Source organism: Meles meles, chromosome 9, assembly GCF_922984935.1.
Source record: "Meles meles chromosome 9, mMelMel3.1 paternal haplotype, whole genome shotgun sequence".
In the NCBI taxonomy this organism is placed as follows: Eukaryota; Metazoa; Chordata; class Mammalia; order Carnivora; family Mustelidae; genus Meles; species Meles meles.
In genome coordinates, this window is record NC_060074.1 from 41,695,487 (window position 1) to 41,717,332 (window position 21,846).

Below are 21,846 nucleotides of genomic sequence, written 5' to 3' on the forward strand. Positions count from 1 at the left end.
TTGACTAGAAAACTACTCACAGTTCATTCCTTATTCCTTGAGTCATCTGGCCCAGAAGTTTCTTCAGAAACAAGACCCATTGCTTTGTCTTGAGTTTCGTCCTTACATGACCAAGACAGAAATGCCCAATGGTGATTTTGTTTGGAGGCATCAGAACAGCCTTACTTGCAATCTTCCTTAAATGATGGGGATAGATATATTGCTAGAAGGGATCAGTTTCTGGAATGGGACAGGAACACGCTCTCGGGGTCACGTGCTGGGTGGGTTCTTGTTTATCCTTCCCACGGGTGATTTTGGTACTCAGGGTTTGCTCGCATGCCCGTGACCCTCTCTGAACTCTGCAGAAGGGGCTCAGATCCTGGTGCAAGGTTTTTTGTCCTGTTTTGTATCTCTCATACCTAGGGAGAAATATTTTGCTTTTTATTGTCCGTTACAAAGCCAGCAAAGAAAGATTCAGATATCCTTCTGTATGTTCTTGCTGAGGCAGGGAAGTTGACTAACACTCTTCAGAAAGATCTTCTCCAGGAAAGGTGGGAAATTGCCAGGTTGGTTAGTTAAGTTTCAGCACTGAGATGATATGAATATGATCCCTAATCACCCCAGTGTATTGTCTGGCATACGGAAGACTCTGCTGTGGGCTGTGGGGAAGCAAGAATTGTTACAAGCTGTCTTGGCTATTTGAGTTTTTTCTTAACCATGAGCCTAATCTTCAGCACTATTTACCTTTCTGCTTGGGCTCCATTCATTCTTTCAACATAAAAGGAATATTGCAGAAGCCTTGGAAAATAATACACATCTTTATCGTTGCTTTTCTTAAAGGGGTAGTACAGGACTTTTAGAGTCTGCAGAAAGCTTTCTGAAAACCTCCTTGGACTGCTTTCCTCTCTCCCAAGATCTCCCTTAACTGATCTGCTGAACAGCTCTCTCCCCTCTCTGTGATGCGCATTTACCTTTCCCTCCTCCTAGTGTCTTCTGCTCTTTCCTTTAGTCCCCTTCCTGAAAGCCTGCTTTCTCCCAAGACCCTCCCAGCTGCTTGAAGCCCCTGGGAAGTGGATCTGGTCTTATCTCTGGTTGCTTTTCCTTTGGAAAATTAGCATACTACCCGGATTCAGCAACTCAAAGAAGAAGAGGAGAACCCAGGAGACAACCTGATCTGCAAGAAGCCTTACCCCTTTGGAAGGGAGTAGGTGGGGGAGGGAAGGGTGTAATGTGCACTAATACTTTGTATCTCTAACACACACACACACACACACACACACACACACACACTTTAATCACATTCTTAAGATGAAGACATCTGATTCATAGCTGAATGTATGCAGTTCCCAAAGAAGGTGAGAAAAAAAAAATTAACTGGAAATTTCTCTTATGGTTCTAGGAATTTGAAGCCTATGTTAATGCTTCCGGAGAACATGGAATTGTGGTTTTCTCTTTGGGCTCCATGGTCTCAGAGATTCCTGAGAAGAAAGCTATGGAAATTGCTGATGCCTTGGGCAAAATACCTCAGACAGTAAGAAGATTCCATACAATTCTATCTTCCCAAAGGTTGGAACCCCAGACTTCTAGTATCAGTGTTAATCCTACCAGTTGGACTTCCGGTTTGGGCTTCCCTGCCACTTCTCAATTATTAATCCCAAGTTCTTTTTGCCACGTCACTCTCAACTATTCTTAAATCGTGGTCTAATTCACTTCGAGGTCTCATTTTCTCTAAGAAACTCAAAAGTGTACTAAGGAGAATTTATTTTATTTTATTAACTAATTAATTTGTAAAGATTTTATTTTTTTCAAGTAATCTCTATATCCAACCTGGGGATCGAACTCACAACCCCAAGATCAAGTGTTGCATGCTCCAAGGGGAATTTATTTTAAAGATAAAGTAAACAGGATAATGTACGGGATAGTGTTTCTTCATATTACGTAGGATTATTTCCACAAAAAGCTGCTGGATTCATTTCTTATATTTCTGCTTCTATAATTCTACATTCATTCACTTTGTTAAGTAAACTTCCCCTTGAAGCACAGAAAAGTGCAAAAATCATAACTGTACAGCTTGATGAATTTGCACAAATACACAGAGTGTTACTAGTCCCCAAAGCCTTCCCAGTCGTGACACCTCCCACCCTCGCTAAGGTTATGTTCATTCAGAGGACACCACCTTCCAGCTACTACATGGATGCTTTTGAATCGTCGTGTTCCTTAAACTCTGTTCTTGTCTCTGCAAGGTCCTGTGGCGGTATACTGGCACTCCACCACCAAATCTTGCGAAGAATACAATACTTGTCAAGTGGCTGGCCCAAAATGATCTACTTGGTATGTGGGCAGGATGTGGGGTGTAGGTCAAACCCAAGTGAAATTAACAAAGTGGCTTGCGCAGGGCTGTTCTAAAGGATTATTTAGCTGGAAAATATTATGGCCAGAGTATTCCACATTGCCTTTTATCCAGTGGGGCATCTCAACCCACATTTTCCTCAGCAGACTTCTGCAGGAGCCCCATGTGGATGGCACTGAGTCCTTAGGGCTTTCAGAACCTAGACAGCGTTAGACTGTGAAACTCGCTGACTTGACTCCTGGCATCCCTCCCTGCTTTGCCTCTCAGGTCACCCAAAGACTCGTGCCTTTATCACACATTCTGGCTCCCATGGCATATATGAGGGAATCTGCAACGGCGTTCCAATGGTGATGCTTCCCTTGTTTGGTGATCAAATGGACAATGCAAAGCGCATAGAGACCCGGGGGGCTGGAGTGACCTTGAACGTCCTGGAAATGTCTTCCGAAGATTTAGCAAATGCCCTGAAAACTGTCATCAATGACAAAAGGTAAGAGAAAATGTACAGAGGGACACTGCCCGTATTTTGGCCATCTCATTCACAGCAATATTCAAATGTGAAAACAAACACATAAAAACTCAATTTATAAGTAAGATGATTTGGGGATTATTACTATTCATTTTATAAAAGAATGCTTTAATTCCTATTATTTAATTCCTATTATTTCAAAGATAATTCCATTATCTTTGAAATGATTTTAAATATTATTTCCCTCAGTAGGATTAAAACTTCAATTTATTAAAAAATACAGTCACCAAGTAGACATCTATTCTGTGAGTTCCTGTAGAGAGAAATATTCCATTACAAGAAGCATAGTGTCCATAAGATAAAAATAAACCAGGACAGCTGTCCTTAGAAGGACAGCTCTCTCTAGCACTGAAGCCCGGGAGAAACTTTGTTAATGGCGATTTATAAATGGGATGGGGTCATGTGATATCACAGACAAAGGCTTATAATAAAAGCAAAGATAAGTCTGTTTAAATGTGGCTCTGAAAACAATTCGAGAGGCAAAAGCTATCAGATCAAATGATCTCTGCATGAAATGCATTGTATTGCTGTCACGTTGCCTAGTAACAGGCTGGCCAAAACCTTATGGGAAGAAGTGATGGCCAGGGGTGGACTTGGTCCCACAATTAACGTGGTGTGTCAGTGCCTGTACGTGCGCGCGCGTGTGTGTGTATCTGTGAGAGTGTCAGGAGTCTTGACCCGTAGTTGCTTCATTTTGAAAGAGATGTCAGTTGGAGGGACAGATGTGAAAAGACTGGAATGTGTTCAGATGAGATGGGATGTGGCGCAGGGTGACACGGTGAGCCTGGGCAAGGAAAAAGGGAGAAATGGGGCCCACCCATGTGTGGTGCCAATGGATGAAAAAGAGAAGTCCGCATAACCTGCCCCCCATGGGTAGATGCCCCGCATGCCCAGAGCAGCAGGTGGCATCCCTCCATTCTGATGGGCCTCTTCTGACAGCCCAGCAGCCCTGCCACGTCGAGTGCAGTGAAAACCTGACTTCTCTCCGTGTTGACAAAACTTGTTCCTGAGATGTGCATTAGTAGTACAATCTTCTGTTGAGTGGTATAGAAAACTACCTGGAGCCTACAAATGACTTGGTAGAAGTTCTTATATTTATTTTTAAATCCTTCATCAATAAGCTTGAGTTACCAGCGAACTTCATCTATTTGCTTGGGAGTCGTCTCTGCCTAATTGTGAATCTCCATGTTCCCAACATGCCAAGCTGGGACATAAAATAAAGACAAATGGAAACATTTTGAACATCAGATGATGCAACCAGGCCATAACAGGCGCTCAGTAAATGGTGGATGAATGAAGGAAAGTTCTAGAAAATCTATCTTGTTTTAAGAAAAGATACATATAAAGGAAGATGTTTAACAAGACTTATGGCCAAATATGATTACACAGTAAAATGATGTATCCAAATATAATGACAAGCCTGTTATCATAATTGCTCCTGAAGAAGAGGGTCTTACTCTGGTCTTTCTTCTCCTTTTCCTTTTTTCCCCCCTCCTCCTCAGTCTCTTTCTTCTTCTAGAGCATTGACACTAAGGGTCGAAGCATTGAACCCAGTTTGGATTTAGATGTTCTGATTCAGCTATCCACACTGCCCAAAATCAACAAAAATCTGTTTTGTTGAGCAGGCTGCATAGACGCAACCTCGTGCTAATGCTGGACTTGGATGGTGTGGTGTGTCATCAATGCAGAAGTACGCCACCCCCTTGCAGAAGGCACTTCCAAACTGCTTCTGCTTTGACTAGAAGTGATTGTTTAACTCTGTGAAAAGGAAAACCACTCATAATTTCTGACACGCCCTTTTATTTCTTTCTCTTATTGTAAAAAAGTATCTAATTTCCTACAAAAATACCAAGAAAAAGAAAGTAGAAAGCAAGGTTCAAATAATTTCGTATCATAATTTTGGCCTCCAGTATTCTTTCTACTTTTTTTTTTTTAATTTCAAAGATAAAGACCATTGTGTGTGTGTGTGTGTGTGTGTGTGTGTGTGTGTGTGTGTGTGTGTGTTTTCTGTCTATAATGGAAACTCATTTCCTCTGCCAAGGTTAGCCTTCCCAAACACAGCGAGTCTAAAGGGAGGATGGTTCATTGAGGCCAATGTTCCAGACACTCACATAACTGTCTCTATGTTTAGCTATAAGGAGAACATCATGCGTCTCTCCAGGCTGCACAAGGACCGCCCCATCGAGCCCCTGGACCTGGCTGTGTTCTGGGTGGAGTTCGTGATGAGGCACAAGGGGGCCCCACACCTGCGCCCGGCAGCCCACGATCTCACCTGGTACCAGTACCACTCATTGGACGTGATCGGCTTCCTCCTGGCCATTGTGCTGGGGGTTGTCTTCATTGCTTATAAATGTTGCGCCTTGGGCTGCCGGAAGTGCTTTGGGAAGAAAGGACGAGTTAAGAAATCTCACAAATCCAAGGCACACTGAGAAGGGGGTGAGAAGTGAGATGACCCGAAGTTGCAACCAGACACAATGTTAAATTCATATTCTGCTTATTAAACAAATGCTTAGCCCTGAGTGAGATACCCCTGAGTGGTTTTTCAAAATAAAAACAATCTAATTGGTAGTCACACCTACAGGTAGAGATCTTGAAAGGTTTCTGCCCCCTCTAGTATTTTTAATCTGAACTACCCTTGTCCTCATTCAAATGACTTGCCAGAGGATCAGACAGGTCCTTCCTGCACTTTGCATTAATTTTCTTACTTAGGAGTGAGGACTGTTTGGGGGGCACAGGTGTCAGAGGTTCCCGCACCCCCAACCTGCAACCCACGAGGACAGTTCTAACATTATTGTCTGGCTTCCGGGAACGTTGTGATAAACTCCATCACCAGTGACAGCATGTCCTAACTTACACTTGTGCTTCGCAGATGGCACTTGGTGTATTTAAAGAAGGATACGTTTGTTTATTCCCAGGGCATAGGCCCTTGCACTTGAGATAAATGAATGACCTAGGATCTTTTGAGAACAGTGTCTGATTTCTGACTTTAGGGAAAAGAATGATGTACGAAATTGATGAATGGTGTGTTCAAGAGGATAATCAATGCTTGTGGCAAATGGATCTCATTTGAGAAAAACCCAAAGCAGAGTGTCTCACAAGCATGTTTTCTCTGATGTTTTGAACAATTGAAAACAGTAATAAATTCATATAAATTATATCTCTTAGGTGTTCTTCTCTTCATTTTTGTTGCATTTCTCGGTGAACTACATGTGCTGATTGTAAAAATAATCCACGATTATGACAGAAATTAGAAAAACATAGAGGTGCATGCATACACACACAAGAAAATGAAAATCTGGTAATCGTGTTCCCCAGAAATAACTTCAGTTACTATTTTGGCAAATGTGTTTACTTATAAAATACTGCAGCTACACCAAGCATATCTAACACCTTCCAACTCTCTTTTTCACTTCACTCTACTGGGAATGCCCTCCCCACACTTTTCTATAACATTTAATTCATTTTTCATGGCCAAGAAATTAGTTATTGCATGGATAGGACAGGATTTATTTAACCAAGACTTCTGGGTGGATTCACTTTTATTTTCTGCTATAAAAGAGCCCTCTTTGAACAGCCCAGTGGTTAGGTCTTTGTACATCTTCATGACTGTCTCCATCAAGTCGATGGTTATGGTATGCCTAGTTTCCCTTGAGGCAAGGATTCCAGGGCAAGTAGCTTATTTGGTAAGTGAAGGAAACCCTGACATGGGAGTGGGGAGTGGGACCGGGAGTGAGGGACTCCAAGAAGCTGATCTGCTGTGGGTGGCTGGAGCTGGATCCCTCTGTCGATGCTGGGGGCCAGTGTAAGACGTCAGACTTACCCCACCTTAGTGAGAAGCCCAGTCCTGGGCTCTCTGAGCACTTGCCGTGTCCGTGACTGGCTGCTCCCAGGTTGTGTTCATTTCCCTTCACTTCCAGTTGGCCACAAGTTTGGGCAAGGGGACCCTAAAAGCCAGAAAGAGCCCCCAGGAGAGAAAGTGAGGTGTGACATTGGAGGCGGCCCCTTGGGCCCTAAGGCAGAAGGAAACAGGGATCTGGGTGGGGCACTGCAGCCTTGACACCCTGAACAGATAGATGGCTTGAGTTATTTGCAAACTGCACACAGAGAGGGGCTATCCGTGTGTGGGAGAGCCAGTTTCCTGCACCCTCTTTGGTGTAAAGTAATATCTCGAAGGAAAGTATCAGTTGGTAGATGAGCCATGGGATCTGGTTTAAATTTTTTTTTTTAAAGATTTATTTATTTTAGAGAAAGAGGGGGGAGGAAAGAGAGAGAAAGAGGGTCGGCTGAAGGAGGGGGCGAGGGAGCAGGAGAGAGAATCTCCAATGGACTCCCCACTGAGCACAGAGCACAGAGCCCAACACGGGACTCGATCTCACAACCCTGAGATCATGACCTGAGCGGAAACCAAGAGTTGGACACTCAATTGACTGTGCCACCCAGACACCCTGGGGTCTTGTTTTAAATGTGCTTTTATTACTATATTACGTCAACGGGTTGTTTTTTTTTTTTTAATTTTAGGAGTCATTTGTGTTTCTTTTTTGGAGACTGTACTTGGCCTGTCTTCCTATGGGCTGTATTACTCCGAGGGTTTGTTCAGAGAGTTTACTGCATTAATGAGAATATCGTTCTGACCTGTACCGTATTTTCTCCACTTGTTCTGTACCTTTAATTTTGCTCACACTTCTGTGTGTTTGTTGCTTTGTGGCCTTTGTCACACATAACAGTTTTAAAATGTGCAGACTTCAAACTGGAGCTCTGATCCCGTGGGTAAGTAGTTTCTCCTGACCCCAGCCCCATTTGTTCCCTCCCTTGGCTGCTTTTGGGAAGCTGTTTTTGCCAGATCCCTCCCCACAACTTTGAGCCCTACCGGGACTCATAAACTAGTCTACCGTCCCGCAAGGCCCTTTTTGGTCCACCCAGGGACCAGCTCCCGGGTCCCCTGCCGCCCCCACCTCTTCGGACCTGAGCTGCTCTGGGCTCCACCAGCCTGTGTTTCTTCACACTTTGATTTCTCTGGCCCCTATATCCTCTTTTTGGGATATCCTAAGCAAAAGGGACTTTTTGTAAGGAGGCAGATTTCCTAAGGACTCATGGCCGGGCCTCAATGGTGCCAAGTGCCTCTCTTGCCGGGACTGGTCCCCATACACTCTGGGTGCCTGCCCTACTCTTCCTTCTCCTCTTGGCCTTGTCTGCTCCTCAGTCCCCAAGATCGCACAGGACCATGGAAGACTGACCAGAGTCTCGCTTACCCAGAAGGGAAGAATCTGATTGGTCCAGATCAGGCGTCCACTCCCAGTCATCCAATCAGGAATGCTGAGGGAGGGATTACGCAGGGAAAACATGGCCACGGGGAGCCCTAACTGACCCCAAGTGTCAGGGAAGAGGGAGCTTAGTGAGCTGGGGAGATGTTCCCAAATGTGTCAACTATATACGTACGTTGTGTCCATATTTTTTTTTTTTCACTTCCTGCCTTGGTGCTTTCATGCATTTAAACCCACAGGTTTTTACAATTCAGTTTTTTCCAGTTTTCAAGGTAGCTCCCGTAGAAGGTGGAAAGCTCAGCTGAGTGATAGCAGGTTCGAGTGACTGATTTCGTGAATGGATTATATGGGAGTCAAATATTACTGTCCTAATCTGAAGGAAAAAAACCCAACAACCCTGAAAAGTGTTTTTATTTCCAAAAACCTAGCAGAACCCACTTCTTTCTCCTCGATCTTGTGACCTCAGTGTCTTCTCTGGATACTGTGTTAGGTGGGATTCTCACTTTTTGCCATGGCTTACACACTCCTTATGTATGCAACCAAAAATGGCTCCTTTCTCCACGCTTCCTGATGGCCATACCCTTCCCTATGTGGCTGGGCATGGGAGGGATCCATTTCCCCACTCCCTGGGGACCTTGCTGGCCTGTGACCTGCATTTGGCTAGTAGCATGCGGTAGAGGGGGCAGGGTCCAGTCCCAAGTGGAGGCCCCAGGAGGCCTTTGTGTTCCTGCTTGCTCTTTTAGAAGCCCACCTCCTTGCTGTGAGAACAGCCTGGGCTAGCCCTGCTGTGGGATAGACATGGGACCCAATCACCGTAGCCACTTCAGCCAACAGCTAGCCAATTGCTGGCCTGCCAACCTTGGGAGGCCATCCATCACCAGCCAGCCGTCACCCAGCCCACCAGCTGACTGCAGGTGCATGAGCGAATCCATGGATGGATATGCCCCAGATCAACAGAACTGGCTGGTAGATTTATGAACAATAATTAGGAGTTGTTTTTAGTCATTAAGCTCTGGGGTGGTTTTTTACACATTAATAGGTAACTGATACATTTAGTCCTATCTCTTAATCCACAATCTTTCATTTGTTGGGTCTTTAGCCTGTCAGAGGACACAGGTGTCCTACCCACCTCCAGATTCACCACTACATGGAGAGCCATGTCAGCTGCACACAACAGGTAGGCAGGTAGAGTCTGTGGAATGGAATGGCAACCATATCACTTAAGTGATCTTGGAGGAGAAGAGCTGGCCCAGAGGGTGGTGGGAGGAGGTAGGGCAGAGGTAGCTATGAAAGAGGGGTGGGTGATAACTGTCTTCTTGCCTGTTCCATGTTGGTCATTTTGTCACCAAAGGGCAGAGGGAGGAACAACACAGGGATTTTATGGGGAAGAAGGGTTTGGCATTACGCCAGGGAAGCTCATCTTCTAAATATCCAGTTTCAGTGAAGTAGAAATGGGCCAGGAAGGGTAATGAGGACCCTGGTATCAAAGGTGTCCAAGCAGAGGCTGAGGAACTTCCTCTCAGGAGGGTGGACAAACTTTGAGGGGGAATTTTAACTAAGCAGTCTTGGACCTACGTGGCTCTGAGTCTTGTTCTGTTGCCCTAGAATGCATAGAAAGTTTTCCAAAGGCCAATATTTCATTGCTCAGACTCTCGATCTGACCTAACTCACAGCTACAACTGACAGAGGAATCCTTGGGCCCCACTTTTGGTTCAGGGAAACAGGGTCCTTGCCCTCTCACCTGTCCTAGAGGTGCTTCATCTTCTAAGTATTCTGTCAATGGGAGCCCCCTTCCCCATCCTGTAATCTGTCCAGTCCCTGGGGAGGAAGAGTCCTTTTCCCAGGACTCCTCTGTGACCCACCCCACCCCATCTGCCCTGACCACATCTTCCCACCCTGAGGTCCTATGACTACATGTTGGAAGAAGTCACCTAGAAGATGTGACTGCAAGATGACCCATGAGCTGGACCTGGGAAATTGGAGGCTCCCCATCCTCTCTCCTGTTCTTGGAATGAGGGTTCTGCTTGCCTTTCCCACTCCCAGAGCCTGCTCCAAGGACACAGTCCTGAGGTGCTGATATGGTGTTGAGGCCACCTTGATGGTATATGTGACTGAACCCAGTTAAGGCCTCTGAATAAACTCTTCAGATGCAGTTGGCAGGTGCAAAGATCCACAGTCTTGTTGCTGCCCAAGATAATCACCACATGTGAGTTTCTTGCTTATTAAAATTGCCATCTACCAACCCGGAATGGCCTTTCTTGGGTCTCCCCCTGCCTTCTAAGCACAGGGGCCAAGAAGCTCCCATGGAGCTTGCAAACCACCAGTGCATCCCCAGGAGACATGGTGGTGAATCACTCCCACTGTTACTGTGCCCCTTTTCCAAACAGGCCACCATACTTTACCACACACATGAGTAAGAAAAACATTTAGTGACAACATAATGTGGCGCTTTAATCACAGGGCCCTGTGCACTCCTCAAAGCCCTCACTTGATAAAGACTCAGGAAGGCAGTTAGATCTCAAAGTTCCAAGGGTCTGCTACCTAACGGTGATGATTCTAATGAAACCCTCCCACCCTGCCAGGGGACCCATTCCTCATCTACAGCACGGCTGAGAAGCCAACTACCCCACTTCTTTGGCAAACCCTCCTACTATTGTCCCCATTACCGTTGATGTGTATTAGGCAAAGAACGGGGCTTTTTCTTGTGGTATATTTTTGTTCCATCCAGGAGAGGTCTCTGAGGAAAGGTCAGTATTTGGGTCCCTGTGTAGCCCTTAAAAGGATTCCCAGGAGGGAAAGAGCACAGGACTGATCTGGGAGTGTTCAGCCCTCCATTTGGACATCTGTGTTGTTTGCCAACCCTTAAGAAGCTGTTGATGTTGTAAGAGCCCCTTGAAAGAAGCAATGGGGGCAGCTGAGGTGGATTTCTCATTTCTCATTAGTTTCAGTTCAAGAGAAGAGAGAGGAATGGTCCTTATTTACAAAGTGTATTTGTTAGCTACTGCAGTGTAACAAATGACACCGACTTAGTGGCTTAAAACAACACCCATCTATTACCACACAGTTTCTGTAGGTCAGGATTCAGGGTGGGGACAGTCTCACAGGCTGCGTTCAAGGTGTGGACAGGACCACTTCCTTTCTGGAGCTTGGTTCTCTTCCAAGTTTTTGTGGTTGTTGCAGAATCCAGTTCCTTGTGGTTGTAGGACCGAGTCCCTCACTTTCTTGCCATGTGGCTCCTTCCTTGGGCAACTTGTCACATTGTTTCCATTTCAAGGCTAGTGTAAGAGTCCTCTCCAGGCTTGTATAAGATCATGTGACCATGGGAGTGGCTTCCTGTCGTCCATGCCATGGTCCACTGCTTAGAACGTGGGTCTAACCAAGTCATGGTTCTGTCCACACTCAAGGGGAGAGTCTTATACAGAGCATGACTTACTGAGGGTCATCTCAGGGTGTGCTGATACACAAACTATTTTACAAATTTGGTCTTAGAGGAGCTTGAGGAAGAGATGACAGAAGCAGCCACACACTCAACTGAGGACCCATCAGAGGAAACGGAAGACCTGGAACCTCTGGAACCAGATGATAGAGGTAAGAAAGTCGGCCCCACCTCTGCATTCCTGCCCCCTCCCCATGCCCACCGCTCAGTCCTGGCCACCAACTCTCTGGGAGTGGGTCCCAGCCTCAGTCTCAGTTTCTCCTTCTGCGCGGTGGACAGGGAGGCCAGGCTCCATTGCGGGGCAGCTGGAGCTGCAGCTGGGCAGTGTTGGGAAGGTCTGGGCATGAAGCGCCTCCTGGGATGGCCCTCTCAGCACTCCAGCTGTGCCACCTGTCTCAGGGACTTTCCAGCAAGTCATGAACCTCCTCAACATCATGGACAGTGGGTCAGCAAAGACGGACACCGCCGGGACAGGTCCTGACATGCGGAAGATGCTGGCCTCAGTGATCATCACAGACAAGGCCACCACGGAGCCATCCGTGGTGATGAATGCTCTCATCCGCTGCCTGCAGGTGCCAGAGGTAGGGCCTGCCTGCCCTCCCACACCTGCCCCTCGGAGCCCCGCCCTACCTGTGGCTGCCTGTGCAGCCGGCCACCGCTCAGCACACCTTACTGACCACGGCGGGCGTGGGGCCAAGTGCTGGGGCTCAGAGGTGGGAGAGACTGTGAGGTTCTCACTTGGAGGACCAGCAGGGACTGTCATAATGTTTAAAAGCTGCCTTATTCTTTTTTTATTATTATTGTTATATTAATTACCATGCAGTGTGTCATTCGTTTTTGATGTCATGTTCCAAGATTCATTGTTTACATATTATAACACCCAGTGCTCCATGCAATCTGTGCCCTCCTTAATACCCCTCATAGGCTCACCCATCCCCCCACCCCCACCCCTCTGCAACTCTCGGTTTGCTTCTCCAAGTCTATTCTGACACAGCGGGTTTGGGTTTGGGAGCTGTGGTCCACAGGCAAAGGTTTGCATTAGAAAAGCAGGCTCCTGGGCTGAGTTCTTTGCTCTCTGTAGTAATTGGCTCAACCTGGGAGGGGCTGTCTCTCCCGGACCTGCAAGGCCCCAAGATGTCAGGAGATATAAAAAAATGTAGGTACAGGATTAATACCCAGGCTGTCATCGGTGATAAGTGGCAATAAATAGCCAATAAACAGGTATGCATATTTTTAAAATGAACACGTTTCAAAGATTTGTTATTCATTAACCAGTGAAGGCACCAGCAAAATGTTAAAATCTGGTAAGAAGAGCATTTTACTCACAGAGATTTATAGTCTTTGCCAGACAAAACTCATTTACGTTGCCATGAACGGGAATAATTTTTGTTGTTATGGAGGAAACATTTGCATCATTATCAGTTTCTTGTGACTGAGCTTCTAGCCCCATGGAGCCCTAACCTAACCTAGAGGATCATGGGAGATCGAGGACACGCTCTCCTTGAGGGCCCATAACCCAGACCTCCTCAGGGGCCTGTTTTACACTAGCTTCTAAGTCTTGGACAATTTTCGTCTTGTTGACCATAAATATTCTCCAAAGAGTCCTCTTGATCACAGATAAGGCTGGTCTTGTAACAGATCTGGCTGTTTATGTAGGGGCCGCAGGAGTGTTAATTAAGAACTGAGGCCTCAGGGGCGCCTGGGTGGCTCAGTGGGTTAAGCTTCTGCCTTCAGCTCAGGTCATGATGCCAGGGTCCTGGGATCGAGCCCCACATCTGGCTTTCTGCTCTGCAGGGAGCCTGCTTCCCCTCCACCCCACTCTCTGTCTGTCTCTCTGTCTTCTCGTGATCTCTCTGTCAAATAAATAAAAATCTTTTTTTTTTTTAAAGATTTTATTTATTTGACAGAGATCACAAACAGGCAGAGAGGCAGGCAGAGAGAGAGAGGAAGGAAAGCAGGCTCCCCGCTGAGCAGAGAGTCCAATGCGGGGCTCCATCCCAGGACCCTGAGATCATGACCTGAGCCGAAGGCAGAGGCTTTAACCCACTGAGCCACCCAGGCGCCCCAAATAAATAAAAATCTTAAAAAGAAGAAGAAGAAGAAGAAGAAGAAGAAGAAGAAGAAGAAGAAGAAGAAGAAGAAGAAGACGACGAAGAAGAAAGAACTCAGGCCTCCCTGAGTTCTCTTTGAAAACCTGGAGCACATGTTCTCAACAGGGGTGATACTGTCCTGAAGTGGACAAAATGAGTTCTGGGGTGGGAGGAGGCACGAAGAAAACCGTACCTTCTTATGTATAAAGCATGGAGATGTATACGGCCCATAAACAGATACGTAATATATTGGTGGTATTAAGGTTTCATGGTTGGGGGGGGGTGGAATTAGGAAAATATGTCTAAGAAGGATCTTTAGGGAGCAGTTAAAAAAAAAAAGATTGCAGGACACCCGTCCAGGGCCATGCAGTACTGGACAGGCAAGGCCTTATAACTTTCTCCTTTCCAGTGGTTTTTGTGAGGAATCTCTGATCGGGGTGTAGGATCGTTGGTTATTTGCTATGCCAAGACCAGGCAAATAAGGGCAAAATGCTCTGGAGCAGATTTCACTAGGACAACATATCCATTTGGGTGAATTTCTTTCTTCTTGAGGTGCCCACATTTTCCAAGGCCTCTGGGCTGTTGGGAAGTGGCAGCCCTACCACCTGAGAGCGGGGGTCGTCCTCCAAGGGCTTTGCAGGCCCTGACCCACATTCATCCTTTAAGCGCGGCTCATCACACCCGATGAAGTACGAGTTGTTCTCCAAGGCAGATCTGCAGGTGTGGCCTGGGTTGTACAGTCTGTCCAATTCTGTCCCAAGCCAGGTCGTTTAACATGGCGATAAGGCTATCTAGGAATCAAAGTAGAGTTAGAGGCACACTTCCTGGCCTCAGGTGCTCCCTCACGAGGGCAAAGGGCAGGGCAGACTGCTTTCTTGGACTTTTGGGGATTCCTCCCGGAATCTCCATGTGTTCTGAGCCCCCTCCTACAGAGGCCTCATTACAGAGGCACGTGGATCAAATCATTGCCTGTGGTTTGTCCTCAAATTCCAGCCCCTCTTCCCTCCCAAAGACTAAAAGGTCCAGTCTTCTCAACAAAGGGCTAGATCTTTTGGGAGTCACCTCATTAGCATAACAAAGGACACTTTAAAACTCTCAACTCTGGAAATGCTAAGAATTTTAGGAGGTCTGTGCCAGAAATGGAACAAAGATCAAATACACTGTCGCTTACAAATCATGGGTACATGGGAGGAGGGCCGGTGGAGGGAGCCGAGGGAGGACTGTGCTGGGTCGGTCCCTGGCTCCGTGGTCCCAGTCTGGGATCTTGCCACTTGCCATACTTGTTTTCCAGATTTCTACTCAGCGCAAAGTCAACATTTACAACATCCTCCAGGAGATCATTCAGCAGGAGGGGGAGCTGGAGGAGCAGGGAGTCCAGAGGCTGGTCACCATTGCCTCCAAGGAGATGAGAGAGACCCTGGAGGTAGGAGAGCCCTCCCCCAATGCCCCCCACTTCCCCCACCCCAACACACCCAGGGGCTGGGCCGCTGGTAGGCAGGGCCTGGGACATGCAAGGCCCTTGTCCAGTGACCTCAGGGGTCAAGAAGAGGCTGAGCCCGAGGAGCACACAGGGCTGGAGCAGTTGTGGGGCGGGAGGGTTTTTGTGGAGCTCCACGTCCCTCTCCCGTCCCCGGCAGGTGGATGGCGACGTTAAGGCAGAGGTGGCCAGTGATACGCTGGTGGCTCTGTCCCGAAACCACTTCAGCATCGTCATGTACGAGCTGCAGCACCACCTGAAGCCCCTCAACCTCACAGATGAATTTGTCATCATCACCTTGGCTAAGCTGGCCAATGGCAACGGTAGGCGCAGTGGGTCCTCAGCCCCGTGGCAGCCCGGCGGCCCCTCTCTCTTCTCTGACCAACCCTTTCCTCTCTTTTCTACTTTTTAAATTTCTATTTGTAATTCTGGTTAGTTAACACACAGTGTTATATTAGTTTCGGGTGTACAAGAGAGCGGTTTAGCAATTGCACACATCTCTTGGTGCTTGTCCCGAGGGGTGCACGCCTTGCTCCCCGGCACCGATTCCACAGCCCCTCCCTCTTTTCTTATCTTTCACCTGCATTCCTTTTTTCCCTTTCCCTGTGTCTCCCTCCGCTGTTAAGATTCTCTGTGTCCCTGCCTCTCATTTCTGTCTCTTGATTCCTCTGTCATTCTTTCTTCAAACCTTTCTCCCTCTTGGGCTCCCCCTTTATTCCACAAGCAGGTGCTGAGCTCCTGCTCCAGGCAGGGCTGTGGCCAGTGCTGGGCCACACAGTGAGGATGAGGGGCCGTGTCCCCCCCCCCCCAATAAAGGACTGTAAACAAGTCAACAAGAAAATCGATGATTATCACATGAGATGAGGGATGGGAAGAGAACAGCTTGGTGGCTCTTTGAGATCAGGAGGAGGGAAGGGAACCTCACCTCTGTGGGGGGTCTCCCTGAGGTAGCAACATTTCAGCTGTGACCTGAAGGGATGAGAGGATGGTAACTGTGTGAAGAACCAGATATGCATCACGTGCAAAGGCCCTGAGGCAGGAAAAGGCTTGGTTTCTCTGCAGAACTGAGGGAAACTGTGGTTATAGTTAGGGTGAGGGGAAGATGGGGTAAAGGGGTTGGAGAGGCTGTAGGGCCTGGTGTAAGTCTGGACTTCATTCAAGGGCCCTGGAAAGCTGTTGAGGGAGTCAAAGCGGCAATTGCCTTGGGGAACAAAGGTTCTGGGAAGACCATTCTCGCTGTTGTGTGGACAGAGAAGGGATGAGAGGCATTGGTGGCTCAGGCTGGGGCGAATTTGGGGAGTGGTGGACAGAGGGGAGACATAAACGAGACTCCAATCGATGGGATGATGAATTGTGTGCCAGAGGTGAAGGAATAAGTGGGAGGAGCCGCGGATGACTCCCGGGCCTCAGGTTTGAGCAGCTGCCTCTATGGTGGGTGCACAGAGTTCACATGCACGGGGGACGTCCAAAGAATGGGGGCAGCGTCCAGCTGGTGCGTGGATGCAGAACTAGAGGGCAGGTGGAGGGGTCTTCTTTGCAGGGTCCTTAGTGTGCAGGTAGTCCCCAAGTTGCCCATGTCTGGGGAGTGGACACAGAGAGAGGAGAGGAGAGGCCAGCACCTGGCCTGGGGAAGCCCAGCCCAGGGAGAGAGCTGGCAGGGGCTTGGGGACAGTGTGAGGGCATGGAGACTATGAGGACAGTGACTCAGGAAGGGGCCAGGGGCCAGCATGTCCCATTTCGCACAGGCTCTGGTCACATGGGGCTGGGTAGATGGAGAGAGATGGAGAAAGGCAGTAGGGCCGGGTGGACTAGCCACTCCAAGGGGGCAACTGGGTGGGCCGCGCGGGCCTGGGGGGGAAGCGAGGAAGGGTGGTTCTGTCCCTCCACAACCCCTCCTCTCTTCCCCTCCCACCTCTTGGTTTCCTTCCTCTCTCTTCTTCTGGTCCCTCTTTCTCGCTGGCTGTTTCCTTGTTTCTTCCTTCATCCAAGGACATTTGTGCGACACCTAGAGAGCCAGGCATCTACCTGCAGAGCCCCACTAAGTCTCCCCTCCCAGACTTGCTGCTCTGCCCACTCTTCCCTGCAGCTCCGTCTGGGTTTCTTCTGTCTCCTTGTCCCCGGCTCCTTCCCCCTACACCTGTTGCTAGTACCCTCCTTTCCTGTAGCACTGACTTCGTGCTGTTTCCGGACCCTAGTGGCGTGCTCTGCCCCCATAGGGACTGGAGGCGGCAGACCGAGGCCTCGTCCTCTCTGCCTTGCCCCTGCTGACCCAGTCCTAACTCCCTGTCCTCTCTCGTGCCCTGCACAGTGTTTGAGTTTATGCCATACATGGGCATCACCCTGGCCACTATATTCACGATGCTGAGACTTGCCAACGAAGCCAAGATGCGACAGGTGATCTGCGGTGGTAGGTGTCTGCGCGGGCTGCCTGCCTGGCCTGGTCAGGGTGCCTGAAGTGGGACTGGGACAAACTGGTGGGTGGGTGGGGTGTCTGTTGAACAGGAGATGTTTCTTCCCAAACAGTGACCCAATCTCCTGCGTCGTGTGGCCTCTGATTGGCTCTTGGGGGTGGGGGTGTTGCGTGCTTTCAGGAGAAGTTGGCTTAGCGGGAGGAGGTCAACGCTGACTCAGCTAAGCAGGCTCTGTTTCAAGCATTTCAGGAGGAGGCTGGGGAAGGACGATGGGAGTCCTGGGACAGGGACCAGGGAAAATGTCCCGATAGTGGGCTTGCCCAAGTCAGGCCGAAGACAGGGTTTTCCTGCATGGCTGAGGCCATCTGGGTCACCCGCTGGTTCCAGAAGTGTGCGAGCACGCCGTCCTGGAGGAGGTGGCCCGGGGAGGCCTAGTCCAGCTCCTGCCCCTCTGGGCTCACTGCTTTCCCCGCCTTGGCAGCCATGGAGACCTTCTGCGAGACGGTGCAGTTTTACCTGAAGCATCTGGAGGACAGCGTGTACCCTGTGATGACTGAGGATCAGTTTGCCATGAAGCTCTTCCCCATGTACCGCTACTTTGTGACCGTGTGGCTGAGAAGCCACAACCCCGAGGTGAGAAGCACCTTTCTTGGGTGCGGGGGAGGGTCCCGTGGTCCCCCCAGGTCACGGATCCCCAGCCTGTGTGGCTAGGAGCGCAGAGAGACCACTGGGTCCAGCCTCATTCCCGGAACCCTGGAGAGACAGAGACCTGATAAACAGAGTTGCTGAGCTGTGTGGGGCCTGGAGCCTCGGGAGGCCGGCTTGAGAAGGGCCTGGGCTTGCTGGATGAGGGTCCCTGTTACAGTGCCTTTTACCAAGGGGAGCTATTTCCACAACAACTCTGTGCCATGGGACCGTTTTACAGATGAGGAAACTGAGGCACTCAGAGAGGTTCTTCTAAGTGACTGAGCTGGGACTCGCAGGGACCATCCGGCCTCGTTGCCTGCCTGTGGGGTCTCGGGCGGGGCCTCGACTACTTCTTAGGTTCCCTCTGTCACGCGTGCTTGGCGCTCTGGTTGGCGTGACGTCACTGGGCCTTGCCGGGGGGGCCCGGGCTCCTGGGGCAGGTGAAGCTGGGGGTCATCAAGTCCCTGAAGCCCATGCTGAACCTCCTCCTGCCCAACGATGACCTGAGGGAACAGCTGTACGACTACATCCCCCTGCTGCTGGCGGAGTACCGAGGCGGCTTGGAGGCACTCTTCGTCACACAGGTGAGAGGCCGCTGGCCAGCCGCCAGATGGAGCTTCGGTGCCCGGGGCTCCCAGGGGGCTGTCCCCCAGGCAGGAGCTGGGCCCAGCAGTTGGATTATTGAGAAATGAATGCTGCTGTTCTAGGTGGAAGGAACGAGGACCCAAACGGTCTCAGAGGCCACAGTGAGACTGTGTGTTCGTTTCTGTGGCTGCCGTAACAGAGAAGCACAGGGTGGGTGGCCTAAAAGAACAGAAGCAGATTCTTGCATGGTTCCAGGGGTCGAAGGGTTGCAGGCAGTGATTCTTCCGGAGGCCCTGGGGAAGAATGCTTTCTTGCCTCTTCTAGCTTCTGGTGGCCCTAGGCACTGCATGGCTGGCGGCTGATTCGTTCCAGTGTGACCCTTCCCTCTTCATGTGGCCTCTTCTCTGTGCCTGCCCCGTGTCCTCTCCTTTTCTTATAAAGACACCATGGTTGGACTTAAGGCCCACCTTAAATCCAGTATGGTGTCATCGGAGACCCTTAACTGACTACATCTGGAAAGCCTCATGCATGTTGTGGGACCCTTTAACCCACAACAGCTCTTAACCCACATAAGGTGGAGTTTCTTGGTAGGGTTCCACGTGGAGATATGACCCAGGCTGAATATACTGTAAGGGGATCACTGATCTACTGGTGTGGTATGGTGCTCAACTCTAAAAGCAAGGAACAGAAATTCATGTGGTAGATCTATGGGGCCGCCGTAGATTGCTCTGGTGAAAGAATGGGATTCATTTCCAGGTGGATAGAAGAAAAGGGGGAAGAATGCCATGCTCAGTGGCCTTGCATGCCCTTTGCAAGTTTAACTGCACGTAGGCATTGCTGGGAGGCTGGCTGAAATGCAGGGTTGCATTCAGCAGGTCTGGAGCCAGGCCTGAGAGGCTGCATTCTAACCAGCTCCCGGGGGGGATGATGATACCACTGGCAGATGGGCCATGCTGAACAGCAAAAGTCTAGAGTTAACTGACCCTGAATCAGAGGAAGGTCATCTGCAATCATCTGCTTCTCTGTTGTAGGTCTTGAGGCAGATCCTGGAAATGTCGGTCATCACCAACACCCCTGTCCCACAAATGCAACTACACACCATTTTCACAGAACTCCACATCCAGGTAAGGCCAGTGGGCTTGGCTGGGTGCCGGCATCCTCAGGGTGGGTCAGCGGGAAGTGGGCTGTGGCAGGTGGCATGGCCAGACAGGAGAAAGGGTGTGAGGGTGGCGGAGCCCCCATCTCACTCATCGGGCTCCCGTATCCCACAGGGATGCGAGGCGGTGGGTCCCTTGTGCCCTCTGGTGTGCCCCAGGCTGCCCCTGCATTTGCGTCTGCTCTCTGGTTGCGATCTCACCACCCGCCCTGAACACTCACTTCCCAGGTGTGCGCCAAGTCCCCTGCCCAGCAGCAATACAGCAGCCAAAACCTGGCGGAGATCGTGCACTGCTTCATAGCTCTCGGTGAGGCTCCCTCCCTCCCTGCCCCGCCCCGCCCCAGGTCCGCCATGAGCCTATGGGAGCCCCAGCCTCCGGCCTCCGGGAGGACTGTCCCTGGACTGCCTCCTCTGCCTCCTTCTGGCTCCATGGGCAGAACTGAAGGTGTCCTTCCCTCTGCAGCCCGGTCCTACCCCAAGGAGCTGATGAAGTTCTTCCTCAGTCAGATGGAGATGAGCAAGGAGGCCATCCGCGTGGGGACCCTGACCCTGATTAGGGCAGTGGTGAGCGCAGATGGTGAGCGAGAGCAGGAAGCCAGGCGGGAGGCTGGGGAGGCAGGTCTCACCGGTGTCTGTACCATCATCATTTCCTCTTTTATAGATGCTACTGGGTGGACTGAGGTTGCTTTATATTTTCTACCATTGAACCTAAACAGCACTGTGTCCCCTACGCCCCACCTTCAACCCTCTCCTCAAACTCTGAATCGCAGCTTCCCCCTGAATCTGAATTTCAAACTGTTAACCCGAATCCTAGAACAAACCCCACCCCCCAAATGAAATCAAAGACCTTAAATAACACCTAGTTACATTGCGTAGGTTTAGTCCTAAAGCCCCACTGGGGCTTCCTAAAGCCCCAATGCCCAATCCTAGTCAAAATTCCTGATTCTAAATCCCTAAGGTCAAACTCTAAATCTGGCCTTGCAGTCAGAAGGGAGATCCTGTCCCCAAGGATGGCACCAGCTCAGACAGCACTTTTGTGTGAACTGGAACAAGCATCCCTTGCTGGCAGCATGTGGCCCTGCAGGAACATGATTTGCTTAGAAGAGCATGGGCCACTCCTGTTCAGTCTTTCAGCTGAGTGCCCTTGTGCAGTGCACAAACTGGGCAACTGTATATGAAGCACATTCTGCTGATAGTAAAGCCTTCTCTGAAAAAAAAAAGCCTAAATTTAAGCAACAATGAGACCATTTTTCTCTGTCTGGTGGAAAGAGATGATAATGACTAGCCATTTTTCTGCAAGAGACCTGACAGTAAAAATACTTTTGGCTTTACAGGCTGTATGGTCTCTGTGATAGCTAAGACTCAACTGTGCTGGGGGGCCTGGGTGGCTCAGTGGGTTAAGCCTCTGCCTTCTACTTGGGTCATGATCTTAGGGTCCTGGGATCGAGCCCCACATTGGGCTCTCTGCTCAGCGGGGAGCCTGCTTTCCCGCCTCTCTCTGTCTACTTGTGATATCTCTCTCTGTGTCAAATAAATAAATAAAATCTTAAAAAAAATTAAAAGACTCAACTATGCCAAAGCAGTTATAAACTGCAGAATGTGGCTGTGTTCTAATAAAACTTTATTTACAAAAATAGGCTTACGGCTAATCCCTGTGCTAGAATAACAAGAAACTAGCTCCTTGCACTTCACTGACAAAGGTGTAAATTGATAAAGCATTCTGAGTGCTCACTTCCATAAGGACCGAAACCTGGGCTCGACAATCTAACTTTTTGACTATTGTCCGAAGGAAATCGTTGCCCAAAGGTAACTAGACAACGATGTTCGATGTTCGTTAGGACGTTGTGCATAAAAGCAGAACATTGGAAACCACCTACAGGTTTTTCTA

General features: G+C 49.2%; 2 protein-coding genes across 4 annotated transcripts in view; both read left to right on the top strand.

Moving 5' to 3' along the window:
• Positions 1–6,012, top strand: part of LOC123950827 (UDP-glucuronosyltransferase 1-6-like) — a 35,135-nt gene extending 29,123 nt beyond the window's left edge. For all 3 annotated transcript variants that reach the window (XM_046019285.1, XM_046019283.1, XM_046019284.1), the window contains exons 2-5: positions 1,379–1,510; positions 2,223–2,310; positions 2,597–2,816; positions 4,987–6,012. In XM_046019285.1, coding sequence (XP_045875241.1) covers positions 1,379–1,510; positions 2,223–2,310; positions 2,597–2,816; positions 4,987–5,284 — 738 coding nt within the window. In that variant the 3' untranslated portion in view covers positions 5,285–6,012. The remainder of the gene's footprint in view (positions 1–1,378; positions 1,511–2,222; positions 2,311–2,596; positions 2,817–4,986) is intronic.
• A 4,183-nt stretch (positions 6,013–10,195) lies between these two features.
• The window catches only part of MROH2A (maestro heat like repeat family member 2A), a 44,165-nt gene continuing 32,514 nt past the window's right edge, over positions 10,196–21,846 (top strand). The window contains exons 1-11 of the mRNA XM_046018943.1: positions 10,196–10,322; positions 11,606–11,704; positions 11,952–12,133; positions 14,934–15,065; positions 15,280–15,442; positions 17,428–17,526; positions 18,012–18,163; positions 18,658–18,801; positions 19,834–19,926; positions 20,187–20,265; positions 20,422–20,535. Of these exons, the coding sequence (XP_045874899.1) occupies positions 11,623–11,704; positions 11,952–12,133; positions 14,934–15,065; positions 15,280–15,442; positions 17,428–17,526; positions 18,012–18,163; positions 18,658–18,801; positions 19,834–19,926; positions 20,187–20,265; positions 20,422–20,535 (1,240 nt within the window). The 5' untranslated portion in view covers positions 10,196–10,322; positions 11,606–11,622. The remainder of the gene's footprint in view (positions 10,323–11,605; positions 11,705–11,951; positions 12,134–14,933; positions 15,066–15,279; positions 15,443–17,427; positions 17,527–18,011; positions 18,164–18,657; positions 18,802–19,833; positions 19,927–20,186; positions 20,266–20,421; positions 20,536–21,846) is intronic.